Raw genomic sequence first — 19,378 nt, forward strand, 5'->3', positions numbered from 1 at the left:
AATTATAAAGTATCTTAATTTTTAAAATATAAGAACATATATATTATAAGATTTATGGGAAGTTCAGCACACAAGTTTAGTGCACACATTTTGTACAATTAAATGCTATCTTCAAAATTTGAGTTTCTAATATATCTAAAATCTGTGGGTTTTAAACTGCTACCCATCACCCTGATATTAGAGTGCCTTCCACATAAAATCAGTAGGAATAGTGAAGTCCTTGGTTCAACCACATTTAGAGTCATATGCTGTACCCAAACAATCATCCGTTAAGTCTAGTATCCTGTCTTGACTAATACTGGATACTTTAGGAAGTAATTTACCACTAGTCGAGTTTCTTCACCTCTCAGACTGAAATGGTGCCTGAACAGGTGTAGCCTGATCACAGAGAAATGTTTATAGACAGGAATTATCTGGCAGTTCAGACTGATTAGTGGCTCTCAACGTCTGACGGAGATCAGATGCCAAAATGGCTGCGAAAGCCAAGGAACAAAAGCCAGATAGATGGCTGAGGCAGCCAGCAGTTGAAAGCCACATCTACTAATACGCACACGAAGATTCTGAGGTGTTTGCAGATGTCAGGTGTGCAAGACATCATTGTACAATGACCCACCTATCTGTTGCCAAATTCTATTGACTGAATCTGCAGGGTCGCATTTTACAAACGAGGAAAAGAGCGGTCATTAAAGACAGAGACTTTTGATAATTAATAAGCCACTGCAAAACTATTTCTAGCTGTAGGAGAGAAAGTTGCTCGTTAAGAGCAAACTTTACAAATGGTTTACTGGTAACTAAATTATTATTAAACTAAACAGTGTTAAAAGGCAACCTAAAACATTAACTACCGATGACTTCTTAAGGGTTAAAACATTTTTTTCAAGTGTAATAACCTGCCAGGCTAGTGCAGCAGAAATTCATCCTGTTTTCAGGAAAGAGGTAAGTCAGTCACGTTTCATATGAGAAATTCTCTTGACTTCCAGATGGATTTTTTAAAATTATCAAGCCCCTCATTAGCATAAAGAATGACGTTAGTTATTTTAAGGAGTCCTTGTGGCACCTTAGAGACTAACAAATTTATTTGGGCATAAGCTTTCGTGGGCTAAAACCCATTTCATTGCATAGGTTTTAGCCCACGAAAGCTTATGCCCAAATAAATTTATTAAGTCTCTAAGGTGCCATGGGGACTCCTCGTTGTTTTTGCTGCTACAGACTAACATGGCTACCACTTGGAAACTTGTTAGTTATTTTAATTCTTAATTAACAGTGTTTTCATTGAATTTAAAACACTCTACTGCAATATGTCCAATGCAGTCACAGAAGCATAACACTATTACATGCATCAAAAAGTTAAAGCGACCAACCTTTTGCATTTCACTAAGTTTGGATTTTTAAAAAAAAAATTGTTTTTAATTTAAAAAAAAAAAGTTCTTTCACTCGTCTTAGGTAAGGAAGCTCTTTTTACGTCTGATTTTTACTGGACCATTTCCCTTTAAAAGATACAAAAAAACCCACTAAAATGCAAACAAATTTCAAATAATAATTGAAGGTTGAAAGCATTCTATTGCAAAGAGGATTTGTTTTTATTTGTAAAGGATTTTAATGAATTATGAATCCCAAATCTAGAACAGGCTACGTGTTCATACTTCATGGATTGGTGCTGATATTTTTGGATGTGCCCTTCATGATATATGTAGGCACAGCTGTGGTCATTACTTTTACTTCACAGGAAGTTGCAGGAGTGACTGCTAGGGTTCTTTGATAGGTTTACCCAATTTATGAGAATGACAAAGGAAATTACAAGCCACAGCACGAGTCAGGAAATGTAGTTTTCTCACCCTTACAGTTCATAAGATGTCTATTTGTTATACAAAATTGAACCAAAAGAGTGCAAGCATATAAACAAAGAAGATCCAGATTGTTCACTACCATAGAAAAGGAATGCTAAGGGAAAAATCTCCCATTATTATAGAATCATAGGACTGAAGGGACCTTGAGAAGTCATCTAGTCCAGTCCCCTGCACTCATGGCAGGACGAAGTATTATCTAGACCATCCCCGACAGATGTTTATGTAGAATGGCCTTGCTTCGTAAGTTAAATACTGTACTTACTCATGTGATTTACATGGAGATTTTTGGTATTTAAAGTTGATACAAACTGGCCAAGTTTCAAAAGTACAAATTAATGTTATATCAGTCTGAACTATGATTTTACACAATTTTGAAAAGATACAGAATGCTGTGGAAGAACTTTCCAAGTTGTAGCCAGTTTTGAAAAGTGGATATTTGGTTTGGACCATAAACATTCCTAGAAAACTTCTGACACTGTACTGTATGCAGTATTATCAACCTCAAGAGATCAAAAATGATGAGTCAGGCCCCCAAAAATCATGAGATGTTCCAAAATTCATGAGCTCTTTTAAAGAGATCGTATTGTGCTTTTCAGGTCATTCTCTTGATTTTTGAACTCGCCCTGCCCATCCTCAGGGTGTCTACGTGACAATTAGTGCTGCCCACTCCCACATGTACTGGAAAAGGTGATTTTGGCCCCTGCTGCAGGAGCTCTCACCCTCATATCTGCCCCTTTCCTGCTCAGCAATTAATCCGTCCTCCAGTCCTTCATCAGTTCTGTCCCAACCCAACCCCTTCAATTAAACTCCCCTTCAGTTCAGTCCCATAGCCCCCATCAACCACCACTGTCCTCAGTTCACCTCCCATCACTTCACCCATCTGCTCAGAACGCACCATCAATACAACCCTCTCATCCCACCAGCCCCCTCCCTCCTCACTTCAGCCCCACTGCAGGCCCCAGACCATAGTTCAGCCCTTCCAGCCTCACCTATGCTTCTCTTAAGGTTCTTCCCCTTCATCAGGCTGCACTGGGGGGCAGGCGAGAGCTGCGGAGGGGTCCCCTCTCCCACTTCCCAGGTTGGCAGGGGAACCCTGGCTGCGGGGATGACAGCGGGGAGCCCTGGCCACCAGGGGCTGACAGCAATTTCTAAGTAAAATTAAGCCTCACTTGTCATCTCTGGATAGAACTTGGAAATATCAGGATTATTTTTTTTCAGCCACGGCTGGTATGTATGGTAATTATATATATTAATCATGCAGCTGCCTATATGTTTTACTGAAAATTTGAGCTATGTAGTCAGGATCCCTTTATGAACAGCCCAATGACCTCAAACTGTTCACTGCTTTGAGAGCAAAGAGTTAAGTTAATCAGACTTTACTTTACCTGCGTATATATACTAAATATATGGCTCTGCACTTCATCCATGGAGTCCAGTCCATAGGCTACTGTCCCAAGGTGAAGCCGTTTAAAAACCATTTCATTCTGTGTGAGAGTTCCTGTAACAGAAGCAGTATTATAGGCCACGTGCAAGCCCTGGCAGACACTTATATTCCATTCAAGCCTTGTTCCCTGCTCTTCCCAACAAAGAGAGAAAGGATGAGATGGGAGCGCAGATGTTTACCTAGTTACTATAATAAGCTACTAGTGCAGCTTCAAGCGAGTGAAAAACAATTTTAGTAACTTGTGGGTAGATTCTTGCAGGAGTGGTAGAGTACTTGGCTAGGAGCTCCATTAAAATGAGACTACTCACCAAGTAATTTACTGCTTAATGAGATAAGGGTATCGATGTGAAATCCTGACCCCACTGAAGTCAATTTCAGTTTACCCATTGACTTAAATGGGTCTGGGATGACATCCCACAATCTGGCCCTTGACTATTAACTTAGTTCTTTTGTTGTCCTAGACCAGAGTCATGACAGTTCTGTGACAGTAAAAGCTGGAATGATGGCAGGTGACTGGTTTCTGTTCCTAAAGAAGGGTTGTCTGTGGAGCTGGGTAAAATGTATTTGGCAAATTTATTGCTCGCCACAAAATGCATTTTCCAGGCACCAAAACAAATAAAGAAATACAAGCCACAAAAACCGGAAATGTTGATTTAAAGTTTCATCTTGAAAAGGCCAATTTGATTTCACAAACCAAAACGTGTTTCAAGCCAAAAAAAAGATTTTCGTTTTTTCATTCTGGGAAGAAAAATTGGAAAAAACATACTAAGAAAATTTTATTTTGTATATTTCTGTCCAATCTCTGAACTGAAAACAGGCATATTTAAAAAAAAAAAGAAGCAAGCTATTCCATTCCCTCTCGCTCACAGATCAGGGGCTAAAGACTGATAGAAGTGAGTGATGGTGAGGCACACACACAATAAACCATAAGGGGTGAAAAATCATCTCTGCCTCTTGCCCACTTATGTGCATACCCCCTCGTTAAGGAAGGGCTCTATTATATGAGAGAACAACATGGAGATTCAAAATATTGTTTATAATCAAGGTACTAAACCGCATTTTCTAAAAGGAAATCCCTGTTAGAAAAGAAGATATGTTATATCAGTGGTCACCAATTGGTCAATCGCGATCAGCTGGCTGATCCTGGAGACTCTCCCAGCCAATTGCGATCTCTGGCTGCACAGCCGCTAAGGCAGGCTCCCTGCCTGTCCCAGCCCCATGCTGCTCCCGGAAGTGGCCAGCATGCCCCTCTGGCCCGGGGCAAGGGTCTCCGCACGATGCCCCTCTCTGAAGGCCCCGCCCCTGCAGCTCCCATTGGCCAAGAATGGGGAGCAGTGCTTAATGGGAGCTGCAGGAGCGGTGCCTGTGGTGCCACATGCCCCCCTCATGGGCTTCAGGGGCGCGTTGGCCCCTTCCGGAAATAGTGGGGGCCTCAGCCCTGCTGCACCGCCGACTGGGAGCTGCCCGAGGTAAGTGCCCCCCGGTGGGAGCCTGCACCCCAACCCCCAACCCTGAGCCCCCTCCCAGAGCCAGCACTCCATACCCCCTGCTGCATCCTAAACCCCTGACCCCTCCCAGAGCCAACATTCCTACCCCCTCCTACATCCCAACAGTCTGCCCCAGCCTGGAGCCCCCTCCTGCACCCAAACTCCCTCCCAGAGCCCCATCCCCTCCTGCACCCCAGCACTCTGCCCCAGCCCAGAGTCCTCTCCCACACTCCAAACCCATCAGCCCCAGTCCAGAGCCCGCACCCTCTCCCAAAGCCTAACCCCCTGTCCCAGCCCAGTGAAAGTGAGTGAGAGCTTGGGAGAGCGAGCGACGGAGACAGGCGGGGATGGAGTGGGTGGGGTTTTGCAGAAGGGGTGAGGTAGATCCTGGGTTGCACTTATATTCAAAAAGTGATTTTGTCCGTAAAAAGGTTGGAGACCATCGTATTATATTTTCCTATCCCTTCAAAGGAAAATGTATATTAACTTATTTGGCTATGCAAAGAAAATGTTACCCAAAAACATTCTTCACGCTTTTGCCTATATCAAAACTCCTGATAACTCATTTACCTGCATACCTGTTTTGTCTGTAAGTAAATAGGATATCCTTCCGAGCTGCTCTGGAATAGTGCTGGATCGAACCACTGTGCCAGGAATTTTGGAATCCCTACGGATCATCCAGCTGTAGACTATTTTCCCCATATCCAGATTCACACGCAAGCTATGTTGGGGAAAAAAGAACAAAAGGGCTAAAAAAAAAAAAAATCATCTGAGAATATCCCCAAAGAAATGGGATAATATATTTGCTATAAAACTTTTGGACAACATCATGAGCTACCACAGGAAAGTGCTGTAATAAAAGGGCGGTACTTCCACATTAGAATTGAGCAGCACAAGAAAGTGTTGAGAGAGAACCATGTGTTAGCTCCTATGACAGCAATGAGAAGTTCAGAGTTGCTAAGCAAAGAAGATATATCACGAATGGAAGACGGACACACCATTTAAGTAGGGATAAAATGATCAACAACCAAAAAACCAGAGATTTAAAAAAAAAAAGATGGTGGTGGCTTGCTTTCTTCCTCTCACCCCCTTCATTTTTGCTCACCTCTCTTCCAGGAAACAAGGAAGAGTGTAGAGCAAGAGAGGGTGTCCCTGCAACAGGCATTTCTAATCCCTCATTTCTGAAGAGCTCACAAGGAAGTCCAATATTGTAAAATTCTAGATGTGTATGTTAAAGTGTGGCAGAGTAGAAGGCTATACATTTTGCTGGAAAGTGTTAATTGATTGGCTTACCTAATAGGAATGATATTTGAAAACAGGAGGAGGAATCGTATGATCTGAAGATACCAGCGGCCTGCGAAATGCTGGAGGGCCACCATGACAAGCGAGACCACCACAAGGGCTCCGAACAAGATTTTGGTGAGGCAGTTCACTTCCAAGTCAAATAGCCCAATCTAAGCAAATAAAATAAAATAAAATATTTTCTACAGTGTCAATGGAGAGATTAATCCATGTAGTGTTCTCGTATTTGGCATGAGCTGCCATTATGCCTTGAAGTGTGCATGCACCCAAAGAGCTAATGGGAGTCGTGCATACATTTCCAGTGCAGAAATGAATGCAACAAATGAAACAGAGCTCTAGAGATTACTGGGGGGGGGGACCCACACAAAACTAAAAACAGTCACAGCAAGATTAAACGTTAGTTTCAAATGAACTGACAGTTCCAAGATGTTATTCATCACTAGAGACATTTTCATCTCTTCATTTAAATCTCTGTACTGTTTTGCATTTCAAAGCAACACTTTCCCCAACTCAACCTTCATGCTCCCAAGCCTTTGGAGGTACAATATCACAAGCACTGGAGTGCTACACACCTGCTGCTACCACTTTCTAATGCAGGGGTAGGCAATCTATGGCACGCGTGCCAAAGGCGGCACGCGAACTGATTTCCAGTGGCACTCACACTGCCTGGGTCCTGGCCACCGGTCTGGGAAGCTCTGCATTTTAATATAATTTTAAATGATGCATCTTAAACATTAAAAAACTTTATTTACTTTACATACAACAACAGTTTAGTTATATATTACAAACTACTAGAAAGAGACCTTCTAAAAACATTAAAATGTATTACTGGCACGCGAAACCTTAAATTAGAGTGAATAAATGAAGACTCAGCACACCTCTTCCGAAAGGTTGCCGACCCCTGTTCAAATGTAAACTGCATTTTCAAAAAAGGGTATTTCGAAGTGATCAACTCTGTTAGCACTTGGGTGAAGAGATCTGAGAGGCCTCATATCGTCAGCAACTGGTCACTAACATTCACAGAACTAAACTTAGCTAAGGGACATGATAAAACATTATGTGTGGACAATGTCAATTGTATCTTTATAGTTAAAGCTAGCATGGATGGAGTCACACTGGTATAAATGTATTTATATCAGTAGAGCTTAAGCCTTCACAAAAAGCCAAGCCACTACAACTGAGTGAATACTAGGGGTTGTACCAATATAATTATTGATAAACAATAAAGAGTCATTCCCCTAACATACATAGCTATTCTGGTACAAAAAACACTCGCAGACCAGGCTGAGAAAGTAAGGCAGGAAGAGACCACATGTGAGGAGTATCCTAAATTGCACAATGGAAGTCAATCAATTCAGCTGATGCTGCCCACTTTACATCGTGGTTAGATGTTTTCTGTGTAAGAGACAGAAACTCAACATAACCTCCATGATGAACCTTTACATAGTTGCCCCCACTGATGATTCATTTTTCTCTGAAACAGCAGGTGTACGCATAGGCGTAGTTTTCAGGGGCAACTCCAGTCAGGCCAATGGGGCTGAGCATGGCAGGGAGGGGCAATTGCCTGCCTGCTCAAGGCTTGCAGTTTGAGGGGGAGCAATGACCCCTCTGCCCCTGCTCCCTCACAAACTACACCCATGGGTGTATGTATCTGCAAGAGATAGAATACTGGGCTAGATCAGAAATTTTCAGTCTCTTTAATGCTCTGATTGTATGCTAATTCTCTCTCAACTAGTTATCGTCAGATGCACTCCATAAATAATCTTGGTTCACATGGTGCTTTAGAAGAAATAAGGAGTCCAAGGGTGCTGCAAAGGAGGTGCCACAGGAACTGGGGTAATGATTTTACCGTATTTCTTGTGTCCGAGGAGGACTGATTACTAAGAACCAAGAAAATCAGCTTACTCAAACATCAGGAGAGGGAATGAGTTCACAACCCACAGGTTGAGATCCATTGTACTATGGTGGTCCAATTATCTCCTACTGTACACCAACGATCAAATACCGTACCTTACTTCGTGGATTTGAAGTGTTCATGACACTGCGCAGTTCCCTCCCTGTGTAAAGAACAACTCCCACAACAGTGCCTAAATGAAATAAAAAACATAATGTATATTATTCTGGGATGAACAGGTTAAAATAATGGTGCTTTTTTATTTTAAATGGCTGGGATGATGCTTGTTCTTAAAAGGTTTATTTTATCCACAGACTCAGTGTGCAGGCACATTTTTAGCAGATTAATTTGAGAAAGCATGGAAAGCACCCACAAAAAAAAAAAAATCAACTGATTCAAGTACATGGGATATAAATTGGAGGGGTGGAGAAACTGATTCTGAATATAAAAAACAGCCCATCTCCCTCCTACAAATGCCACTGCTTGAAGCTGGACACGACACTCCTAATTATCATCATCTGTGCAATTAACCTTTAGGTAATGCAACATAAATTAATCTACTGTAGTGCCTAAAAGGATAAGATGCCCCTTCCTCATTTTCCTCCCTTAAACTCTTGGTGTGAATTCCCACCCTGTTGCAATCAAAGGAGTTAAAAAGCAGGGGTTTCAGTTCACCACCACCACTACCAATTGCCACCACATAGTTGTACTATTGCTTAGGTTGCCGGCCCTGAAGGCCACAAACTGTTTATGCCTTACTGTTGTCCTCAAAAAGCATAAAACAGCCGCTTCATTCTAGTGGCCATCCCCGCTAGCTAATGCAAATATAATACAGCATTTAAACAGCAACGTGATTATCTAGTTGTAGGATGTCAGTGTTGCAAGCACATTTTGCAACATGTCAGCATTGTTCATTCGTGCTCCAGCACTAAGCTCCTGTGGGCAATGGAATACTTAGAAGGACAGACACCCCAAGGAGTCTTATCCAGTTAGTGCTTCCATAATTTTGGGAAAATGTTGATCAAGTGCATCCAGTTAAGTTTTAATTCTGGCCCTGGAAGCACTCGAGCATCTTAAGCTGGTGCACTTGACAAGTCTGAAGTCACTGTAGCCCTGATGGAAATTTCAGTGAAACAGGACTGCGCAATCCAATGTGTTCGACACGTGACCATGAGCCCTGGTGGCTTCCTCTTCCTGTCTCATAAAGGTTGAGGAATTATGCCTCTCCCACAGGGCAAGTAATAAGGTAACAGATTTAATGATAAGTTTATCCACTTATTGACATATATTCACCTTGATAATCTTCTCACATATTCATATACCTGCAGTTGTGCAGGGCATATAAACAGCTGCTAGGGCCTATATTTTTCAAGATATTTTGTACAGGTTAGCTGCATAGACTACATTCATGCAAACCCATGACTCCAGTGTGGCTCTCTCTCAATGTGCTGCTTGTCCAAGACTTACTTTGTGGTGCTAAGGCAGAGGTCTCCAAACTGTGGGGCACAGAAAAACATTCGGGGGGACGCAGCTGGGGCCCGAGCCAGCTGCCCTAGAGGGTTGGGGGGAAGGGAGCATCACCCAACTCCGCTCCTGGCCTCGGCTCTGGCTGCTGGGCCGGGAGCCCTTGCTGTCAGCCCTTGCTGCTGGCCTCGATCCCTAGCCCCACCCGCAGCTGTAGCTCCAGCCTCGGCCCCCTTACCTCTATCAGTGTCCGCCCCTCCCAGAGCACCAGCTCTGGAGGGGGGAAGGGGGGAAAGGTTAAGGGGGTGTGTGCAAGGTAAAAACTTGGGGACCACTGTGCTAAGGGCTGTGTGGAAAGTAACAGACTAAGGATGATAGGATGATTATCACAATCCCATGTTCCATATAGGGCATGCAGTAAAACATTCATCATACACAACTTTGCAACTTCAATAACAGAAGCATCATAATAAAGAAGGCTAAACTGATCTGCACTAGTTAGCCCAATATTCTTTACATGGCCTTCCCACTACACTGTCATGGATGAATTACCCAGGTCATGCATCAGCATATTTCCAGAGATAAACATTCCTGATTATCGCAATGGCTCAGTTTGATCTTTCTTCTGTGCAACTGTGGAAAAGATGCCAGGTACATTTCCTTTCTACTACCCCAGCTCATCTTTTAAGGATTAGCTTTCCATTTGCACACAGACAGATCCAGAATGTGTGTGAATCACAGGGTTTTTTTCTTCTTCTTCGTAAAATAACTGACATCTGGAAGACAATTAAGGCTAGCAGCAGAGTCAGGAAGACTAACAACTTTCTTAAATTAAGAGCTCAATAAACTGAATTCATTGGGTTTGACTTAAAAAAACCAACCCATTTGAAAAGTCTTTACTAGATTTGGATAGGCAGAAGAACCAAGTTTTATCAAACCTTTGGAAAATTAAATTTGTAGTCAGCGCTGTCGTTGTAAGTTCTTTTATCAGAACTGTATTTCTGAGAAACAGAACTGCATGAAGTTGCTATAAGCAGAGCAGTGAAGTTTCATCCAAACAGGAGAATCCACTTCTAGACACAGGACTTGATCCTGCTCCATTCAAGTCAATGGAAAAATTCCAGTAATACTGTATTATGGTAGCATTCTAGAAGCCCTGTCGTGCTAGGCACTGTGCAGACACGTTAAGAAACAATCACTGGCCTCAACAGTTTACAGTATTAACAGAGAGGCAAAGGGTGGGAGAAAGGTTGTTACAGTCATTGGGACCAGTCACAGCTAGGCATAATCACATGAACTAAATAAATGTATTATCGTAACTTTAAAACTATATTGTGACTGTTAAACCAGACATATGCCTGCCTATTCCCAGGAAGAGACAGAATCATACTAATTCCTACTATGTAGGAACAGACGGAGCTGCTGGGAGGTGGCAAATATATTTTAGTGCTAAAATAAGTAATACACTGAACCATTTCAAAAGGGCTAACAATGAGTGTTTGCCCTACCTCTTAGAAACCAGATTATTCCAGTTGCTCTAAAGCCATTGCAGTTTTAATACCTGGCTTTAATTCCCACCCTCTGCCCATTACTAACCATGGTTTCAGAGGGCTGCAAACATATTATTTTGAAATAACTTCAGATGTAAAACTAATTCAAACTAAAAATATCATTGGAAGCGTTCTTTAAAAATTAGTCTCTGGAGCCAGATGGCAGAAGGTGGCAAGCACACTAATTGAGATCAGCAGATGGCAGGCTACTCCAAATCTGACAGCCAACAACAAGTGGAGTCAGATTCACTCCTACTGCAGCAGCAGTTGGACATGCTGCAAAGCTCTGCTTTAACTCAGAAGTGTGTGCTGCACGCAGTGCCATGTGTATTATTTATTCTACTAAAGAGACAGGGAAACTTTGTTCAGTGTAGAGTCACAGAAGTTAAAATAGGAGGAAAGCCTATTAGGGGATGGAAAAGGCCTATTCATTTTTCTGAGCAGAACAAAGTTTGAAGGGCAATTTTCACTGGGTACTTGGCCCTTAATTGTTTTATGGACATTTGAAATAGACCACATTGTATAAAACATTTAAAAAGCGATTACAATATTTTAAAATGGCATACTTCTGGGCTGATCCCACAAACATGTATGTACATGAGTAACTTTGCTCACAATCATAAGTGACAGATCGGGCTCTTGTCTTTTTATCTTTTTGTACAGCAGATAGAAGAATGGAGCTTCAATCCTGATAGGGGTTTCTGGGAGCTACTGTAAATAAGCAGCTTATCAGGTAGATCTGCACGCAGTTTCTCCCACTGTAGTACAAATGCCTAAACATAACAGCCCATGTGCATATGAGCACATCTGATGGCACAGAATGGGAAGAGCATAATAGTCTCTAGACACACTTGAGGGAGAAATCCTGGCCCCATTGAAGTCAAAAGGACTTCTGCCATTCATTTCCATGGGGACATAATTTCACTCTGAGTCTGGTCATGTCATACCAATATTAACAGCTCAGGAAAGGCCTCAGAAGACTATGTGAATTGATTAAGAGTTACAGTTTAAATTATTTAGCACACAAGATAAGTAAGCTGGGGGAAAAAAAAACATATCTGAAGAGGCAAGAGTTACTAAATGGCTTTCCTGCCTCTTTGTCTCTTCTTATTTGGTTTAGGAAATGGACTGAATTGAAAACATGCTCTGAACAGCCTATTTGGTATTTGAAGCTGCCTGCACTAGTATTTGTGTGTCTGCATTCCACGGTGTGTGTGTGTGTGTGTGTTAGTTGCCAATCAGTTGACAATTACTGAACTATAAATAAGATTTACTCTACTACGTTTGGACAGCTATATTTTATTACCTTTCGACATATCACTGCGACAACATTTATTATATTTGAGCATATTTTAAAGAGAAGTAGCAGGAGAACTGGATGGAAACACTGCAGAAATGAAACATACTTACCTTCCTCTGTTTTAAAAACTGGGAGGGTCCACTCTTCCATTACAAAGAGGAACTTTCTGAAGCTCATATTCCTTCCCATCAGCCACTTTGTGAAGTGTCGCAATACATGGCTAAACACCATACAGTGAAACCTCTAAAAACTCAAAAAAGTCAATCCTCAAACTGCACTTCCAAATTTCACTCTTCTTCTGACACTCTCTTGTAACCTAAAGGCACCTCAGCTAGTGAAAGAACGAGCTTTTCTCCTGACAAGCATTTAGAAGAGAACACTGATTCCTCTCATTCCTTGCAACTTCAGTGTTTGTATGTAACAACCCAAAAATGTATCACAGAATGCTTTTTATTTATAGAACCACAACCTAGTGGAAGCATATTCCTGCAGATCTTTTATGTTAAGAGTCTAGTAATAGAAGCTATTTGACACCATTTCTGCTACAGATTAGAATGTCAATGTAGCAATTAAGTGCTATTCTGGTAGCAGACGCTCAAGAAGCGCCCAAAGGCCCCTGGAATTCCAGTTCCTTCTCATCTATAAATGTCCAAGAGGTAATTAGATGTCAGCTCAGCTCCCCCGAGATGTTAGGACAAGTGGTAAACTTTATTCCAACTGCTAAATTCTCCAACTGACAGAGATGATTATTCCAAATTACAAAAGAATTTTTAAAAATTGTTAACATGCTCCTCAAAAAATTACATGTGCTTCCATCTTACCTGATGCAATCACTGTGCTGGCCCAGAGGGTGTTTTCTATGCTTAGGCTTTCATTCACTGGAGGGTCGCTGTCTTCCTAGAACAGATACACAAACAGCATTCAAACAGCCTACTAGATGTGTTCATGACACAGTGAGAGGCAAAGGAGGGAAAACTTCCTAAGCTTATGAAAATCCTAAAATCTTAACCTTGCCATCAGATCCTCCTGGTCTGGGCTAGAAACACGGGCATTTCACAGTGCGATGAAAGGGTGGGGGCAGGGGAAACCTACTATGGTGCCTTTTCCTTCACAGGCAGCTTCTCTCCAAGTTAGAAGAAGGTGGCTTGTTTCTTATGACTATTTGAAAGTGATTTGAAATCTTCAACTGGACTATGATGACAGGCAGATTCAGGGACCACGACACTGGGTATGTTTTTCACCGACGCGATCCATTCATTCATGCAAATGACTGACATTTTTTGGTCTTTTATTGCAAGGTATCACTGAAATTTCTCCTTTCACAGTTTAAGCCTCTCAGATATTCTTGGAAAGCTAAATAAATAATCTGAACCATACCAGTAAATGACACAGAGTGATCAGTATGCTAGATTCAGTGTCCTTTTTTCAGGGATCAGGATATTAACTCTAGCATGCTTTACCTTTGCATTACAGTGTGTTGCGTGAATTAAAGCCTTTTAGGGCTAACATAAAATTGCTTCTCTATCTGGATAGTCCAAGGGGATCTACAAACCTCCCAGGCTCTGTAGCTGCCCAGGCTGCTCCCTATTCCATGGAAGTACTACTCCCTGTAAAGCCAATCAAGGGATCTCCTCAGCAGCTATATGATGAGATCACAGTCTCACTTTAAAATAAACAAATGCTGGCAAATAATTCAGAAAATGACCTAAAAAGTCTCAGGTCTTGTACCAAGCTGCCCATGTTCCTTCAAGAAGGAAGGGAAGAGGCTCTTAAAAGTAAGGAACCCATATATAACATGCCTTCATCACAATCCCCTTTCTCCAGGGAGCGGGGGAAGCCGCCTTTGGGCCCAAACATCCATTGCATTTCTTCTCATTTCCCTCATCCCCCACAGTAATAGACAGCTTTATTTTTTTTTTTTAATGTTACATTCTCAGGGACCTTGGGCCAGAACAGACTATTGAAGGTGCACATTTATTAGGCCACATTAACTCTTACAGACTGCCACATTAACTCCCACCGACTGTCTGTCCCTGAGAGGGGAGAACCAACCAATCCAGAATAGGAGGTGATGGCCATTGGCTTATTTACCTAAAGTCTTCTATCCTCAGACAGCTCCGAATGGCAGAGATTTTTTCAGTCTTTGACCATTTATGGGGTGGGCCAGCCTCTCTTCTGAACAGGTGAGCTTATTTTGCAGCACCATGTTAGACTCAAATGGCCACAACTACTTCCATCTGGAAAAGTCCCTTAATGCTGAGTGGTCTGTTGTCTTTTGTTTCTAAGGCAAACTCTTACTGAACTACAAAGCTTTAGATTTTATTTAAAACATGGGTGCATATTATTTAGAAGAGAGAAGGATCCCTATTAACCCATTTGACTTTAGTATATTTGTATAGGGCCAAGCAACATTTTAGCATTTCTCCTGAAACAATTTGAAAGTCACTTCCAAGATCCAAAATGCTATTCAAAAGGTATCTGTGGAAACACGTATATACAATGCTTAAAACGTATCAGCAGACTTACTCTGGTAAAGGTCCCCACAAAATTATGTATGTCAATATTGGGCTCTTCTGCATAAACATAGGATCGGATTTGAAGAAGGTCCTAAAGAATAGACATGTTATGGCATCAGTTAAAACACGATTATCCCACAATATACAAAGCCTTTAAGCCTCCAATTATTTTATGAATAACATTTCTTTAAGAAAATCAAAAAAGACATTCAGTGTACTCATACGGAAAACCTCTCAGCTGACGAAGACAGAGTAGAATCATTACAATAGCTTCAGTAGAATGGTATTGCCATAGTAAGAGTTCCTCAAATGGACATGTGCAGAGACTGCTGGGAGTTACTTGACAGCTGGTGCATTATAAACGAAATTTCAGGCTAAATAATCAGGTTAACTTATGATACGTCTACTAGGTTGTGGAATAGCCAAGGGAAACAGTGAAAGTCCTTCAGAGCTTTGGACATTTAGATTATGTCTACACTGCAGGTGAGAGGGCTCTTCTCACGGCAGGTAGACAGACATGCTCTTGCTTGGCTCAAGCTAGCATGCTAAAAATAGAAGCCTGGATGCAGCAATATAGGCAGCAGCTGGGGCTAGCCATCTAAATAAAGGGAGTTTGGCAAATTTGTACTCAAGTGGCTAGCCCAAGCCACCAGCCATGCCACCACAGCCACACTGCAATTAGTAGGGTGCTAGCTGAAGTGGAACTAGCATATGTTTGTCTACCAGTACTGGCAAGCACTCTCCCATATCCTGAGTTCAAGACACTAATATAAATAATAGGAAACAGTTCCACAGTGGCAGGGAGACAGATGTGCCAATACTGCAAGTCATTTTGACCACTAACTTGTGTAAGTATATGGAGTCTCAGATCTTTGCCGAAGAATTTTCCTGATTCTAGGGTTTATGGAACAAAACAAATATTTATTGTAGATGGCACACTGGCAAAACAGAGGCACACTCAGCTGACTTGTTTTGTTTCTTACAACACACACATACACTCTCTCTCTCACACACACACACGCACACACTTCTGCAGCAAGAGGATTTGGGAAGACACATAGCATTCAATGGTTATATACTTAGTTCAGATGGCAAAGAGGAATAACCATGATCTAAACTCTCCTTTTATGAAGGCAAGCAATAGCATAAGTGGCAGGAAAAGTTCCATTGTAAGGTCACATGATTTGTTCTCTTGTAGTACAGTAGAGTTCAATGAACAGAAAGGGGAGTATTTGAGAAAGCAGGAAGTGCACTGTCATCAAGGGAATGAACCTTTCTATAAAAAATTACTGGTAGGTGACTTTCATATATACCATGCCCCATTTGATTGGCTCCTATTTCAAGACAGTTCTTTGGATGCTAGCTCAGTAATTCTATTTACATTTTCCATAGGGATCCATCACGATAGTATCTAAACAATATTAACCTGTCTGTTTAAGTACCTAGTTGAATTCATGAAGTCTTCTGCTATTCCGTCTTCCCTGACAAAAGGAAGTCCTAATTGTCATTCCTCTTCAGCTGCCAAACTTGCCTCAAAAAACTGCATAAGGCATGTTGAGAGCAATACTTCATGCTGCACAAGTGGTTACTATACACCTTATGGGGTGTATTTTAGCCATAGATCAATGGGTTACTAGGAGTACATTTCAAATAGAAGTTAGGTGAATGCCATTCGTACCCAAATCTATCTCTTCCAATACCACTTTATGGTCTCTTGAACATATCTATATATGTCTATATATCATTACTTGTGCTTTAATTTGTCCGTTTCCTCAAAATCCCAGAGCCCTAACCAGCTGTGAAGTGAGAATTGGAATAATAAAAATTACATTCAATCCTTCCTTCTCCACCTCCCCCCCTCAAAAACAGAAAAAACCAACCAACCATGATCTTGTGGAAGAATGCATTCCCCCCCCACCCCACAGTGCAGGAGGATTAAGTGTGCAAATAATTTTCCAAGTCTTCAATTTTGATTCCAAAATGGCAATTATTTTGCCTTCAGTGAAAGCCAGACAGAACACACATTTCCCCCCTTTTGGCAGATTACATACACTTTCAGTTGTTCATGACACACTTGAGAAACAGTTAACTCAAAAAAGTCTTTTACTAGGAAACCACTTACAGAAGCGGTGGGTAATCTCTGAGTACAGGCAACTGGCAGTCGCAGCTTCCAGTCTGTTTCACCATCTAGCTGATCAGTCCGGAGGAAGCAAGATCCTGTGGATGTTTAACATTTGTTAATGGTCTTTTTAACTCTATCATAAGTACGTATGCAGTTCATGGAATTAGTTCCTGAGATAGGACACATTTCTTCCTATGAAAACACAAGCTGATTAAGAGTAACATTTCTGAGGAATTTAGATGAAAAGTTTCTTGAGACTCCAGCTATTTAAGTAAGCCAAGACTAAGAAAACAAAATAACAACTTAACAATTTGGCTTATATGAAGTGAACAAATCAAAATAAAAAAAATATATAATTTTAGGAGGCTACAACATATATAAAAGCTAGTCAGAAACATTTGGATACAGTGCTCGTTGACAGGTAAGGTGTATACTACCTTATGTACGTTAAGGCTGTTTTGAGTTACAAATGCTATGGGTCTGGCAACAATTTCAATGGACACAAAGAGAAATGAGTATGACTGTTTTAAAAGAATAGTGCTCCTGGTAACTGTTCATTTAATAAACCATATTATAGACACACAATGGGGGTCCCTAAGGCATGGAAGCCATGTTATTTGTGAGGAGTCAAGCACTCCTTTCCTGTTATACCACAAAATACAGTAAATCAATGTACTCAATCTGTAAGACATATTCAACCTATTTTCTAAGCCCTCTGATTAAACATTTACCCAAACTATCCTGCATCTCAGCAGGACAAAGCTGAATGGCAATTATAACCATATAGCTAATCCTCCATGTAATGAAACCAAATGTGTGATTTCACTAACTGTGACTCAACCTAAAGGTCAACTGTCTATATCCTTTAATTTTCAAAAACTATCAGAATATAACAAACAAAAACAACACAAAATAGCCACTCCATCAAGTGTTTGTGGTCATCTGCTTCTCTAACTCTAAAACTGTATTGTTTCTGTTACATTTTCAAATGATGATTTTTTTCCCAAATAACCAGTGAAAGGTTAATGGTTATTTTCACAATTAGTTCCAGATGTTTACCATTCTTTTCTGATGTCCTCAGGAAGATCATGTCAGCAGGGACCCGCTGGTTCTGTTACAAAAAGAAAGGCTGTTATTGTGCATAGGTGTATGCACATTCGTGTACCCCTACCCCCATGACATAAAACAAAGGTTTTTTTAAAAAGAATATTTAATTCTTTGTCCAGTTGGGGTTCAGGATTTATTTTATTTGAATCCTAAAACAGGATCTCTTCCCTCTACATGTGCTAGTTCACTGCAGAAATCCAAAGACAAAGGTATTAGGAGTCAGCTCTCATCGATTTCAATGGGAGCTAGCTCAGGCTCTAGGTTTTCAAAAAACTCATCCATTAGCTCTGGAGCTTTTCAAACAATCCAGCATTAGGAGCTTAAAACCTGTACTAGCTTCCTTGCAAAAAGCTCTATGCTAGTAAAAAGACACATGCATGTGCTTTCTTCTAAACAGGTTCTGTTTACCCCTCATCTGTAAAAGATGTTTGTCATATTACTGCTGATAGACATCTGCAGAAACTGAAAGTGGAAGTCCGTGAAAATCATCCTCTGAACAAAAGGGTAAATTGATACAGGGTCATCTGAGGTCATATAAAGTACATAGTTTTCTAGGCTTTCAATTTCCAGTCAACTACAGATACTTACAATATTGTGCAAGGGACAATACACCAAGCTTCATACAGGGATAATGTATTTGCACATGCAATGTAGATACTTGTTCAGGGCAAGTGGGTCCTGGTGTATCCCCAAACACTCAGTTACAAGCATTTGTGTGTGCATGTGCACATTTTGTTGATGCACTTGGATCAAGAATTTGGCCTACTACAGATGTAGGACCATGTGGGGTGTTTATCTTGTCATGCAGAGGTAAGTGGGAACCTCAGATCATAGGCTTTCATAGAGAAACTTGTTCCAATTTCTCAAAACTTTATTGAGAAGTATTAAATACAGTGTAAAATTATGGAAAAGGGACTATTACTAGGAGAGATGATTAAAGATCATCACTAAAATCCAGAACTCGATTTTAGCCATTGTAAAAAAATCAATGACATGACAGATTTTAGTGAAATATTCATATTGTGTGAGAAAAGTATTTTACAAACTAATCCCCTCCACACACATATACATAATTAATACTAATCCACACAAACCTTTTCAACAATGATAAGGTCCCCTACTTGGATACTAGAACTCTTCACCTTCACAGTTCCTGCAGAAGTGAAACAAACTTCAGTAAACTACAGCCTTTTCAGCAAAAGATACAGTATAAATACACAGCTGAGCAGAATCTTTAGCTAAAGGTCCATCAAAGTTATACTGGAAACTGTTTGGGAATAAGAACAGGAGTACTTGTGGCACCTTAGAGACTAACAAATGTATCCAATGAAGTGGGCTGTCGCCC

General features: G+C 41.0%; 2 protein-coding genes across 3 annotated transcripts in view; both read right to left on the bottom strand.

Moving 5' to 3' along the window:
- ATP9A (ATPase phospholipid transporting 9A (putative)) overlaps positions 1 to 19,378 on the bottom strand; it is a 99,495-nt gene that overhangs the window by 47,926 nt on the left and 32,191 nt on the right. For both annotated transcript variants that reach the window (XM_050918104.1, XM_050918105.1), the window contains exons 5-13: positions 19,128 to 19,186; positions 17,986 to 18,037; positions 16,927 to 17,021; positions 14,815 to 14,895; positions 13,110 to 13,185; positions 8,091 to 8,167; positions 6,072 to 6,232; positions 5,357 to 5,499; positions 3,233 to 3,345 (exon numbers count right to left, since the gene is read on the bottom strand). In XM_050918104.1, coding sequence (XP_050774061.1) covers positions 3,233 to 3,345; positions 5,357 to 5,499; positions 6,072 to 6,232; positions 8,091 to 8,167; positions 13,110 to 13,185; positions 14,815 to 14,895; positions 16,927 to 17,021; positions 17,986 to 18,037; positions 19,128 to 19,186 — 857 coding nt within the window. The remainder of the gene's footprint in view (positions 1 to 3,232; positions 3,346 to 5,356; positions 5,500 to 6,071; positions 6,233 to 8,090; positions 8,168 to 13,109; positions 13,186 to 14,814; positions 14,896 to 16,926; positions 17,022 to 17,985; positions 18,038 to 19,127; positions 19,187 to 19,378) is intronic.
- The window catches only part of LOC127031375 (uncharacterized), a 130,768-nt gene that overhangs the window by 37,519 nt on the left and 73,871 nt on the right, over positions 1 to 19,378 (bottom strand). The gene's annotated exons all lie outside the window — the stretch shown is intronic.

Source organism: Gopherus flavomarginatus, chromosome 11, assembly GCF_025201925.1.
Source record: "Gopherus flavomarginatus isolate rGopFla2 chromosome 11, rGopFla2.mat.asm, whole genome shotgun sequence".
Taxonomy (NCBI): domain Eukaryota; kingdom Metazoa; phylum Chordata; order Testudines; family Testudinidae; genus Gopherus; species Gopherus flavomarginatus.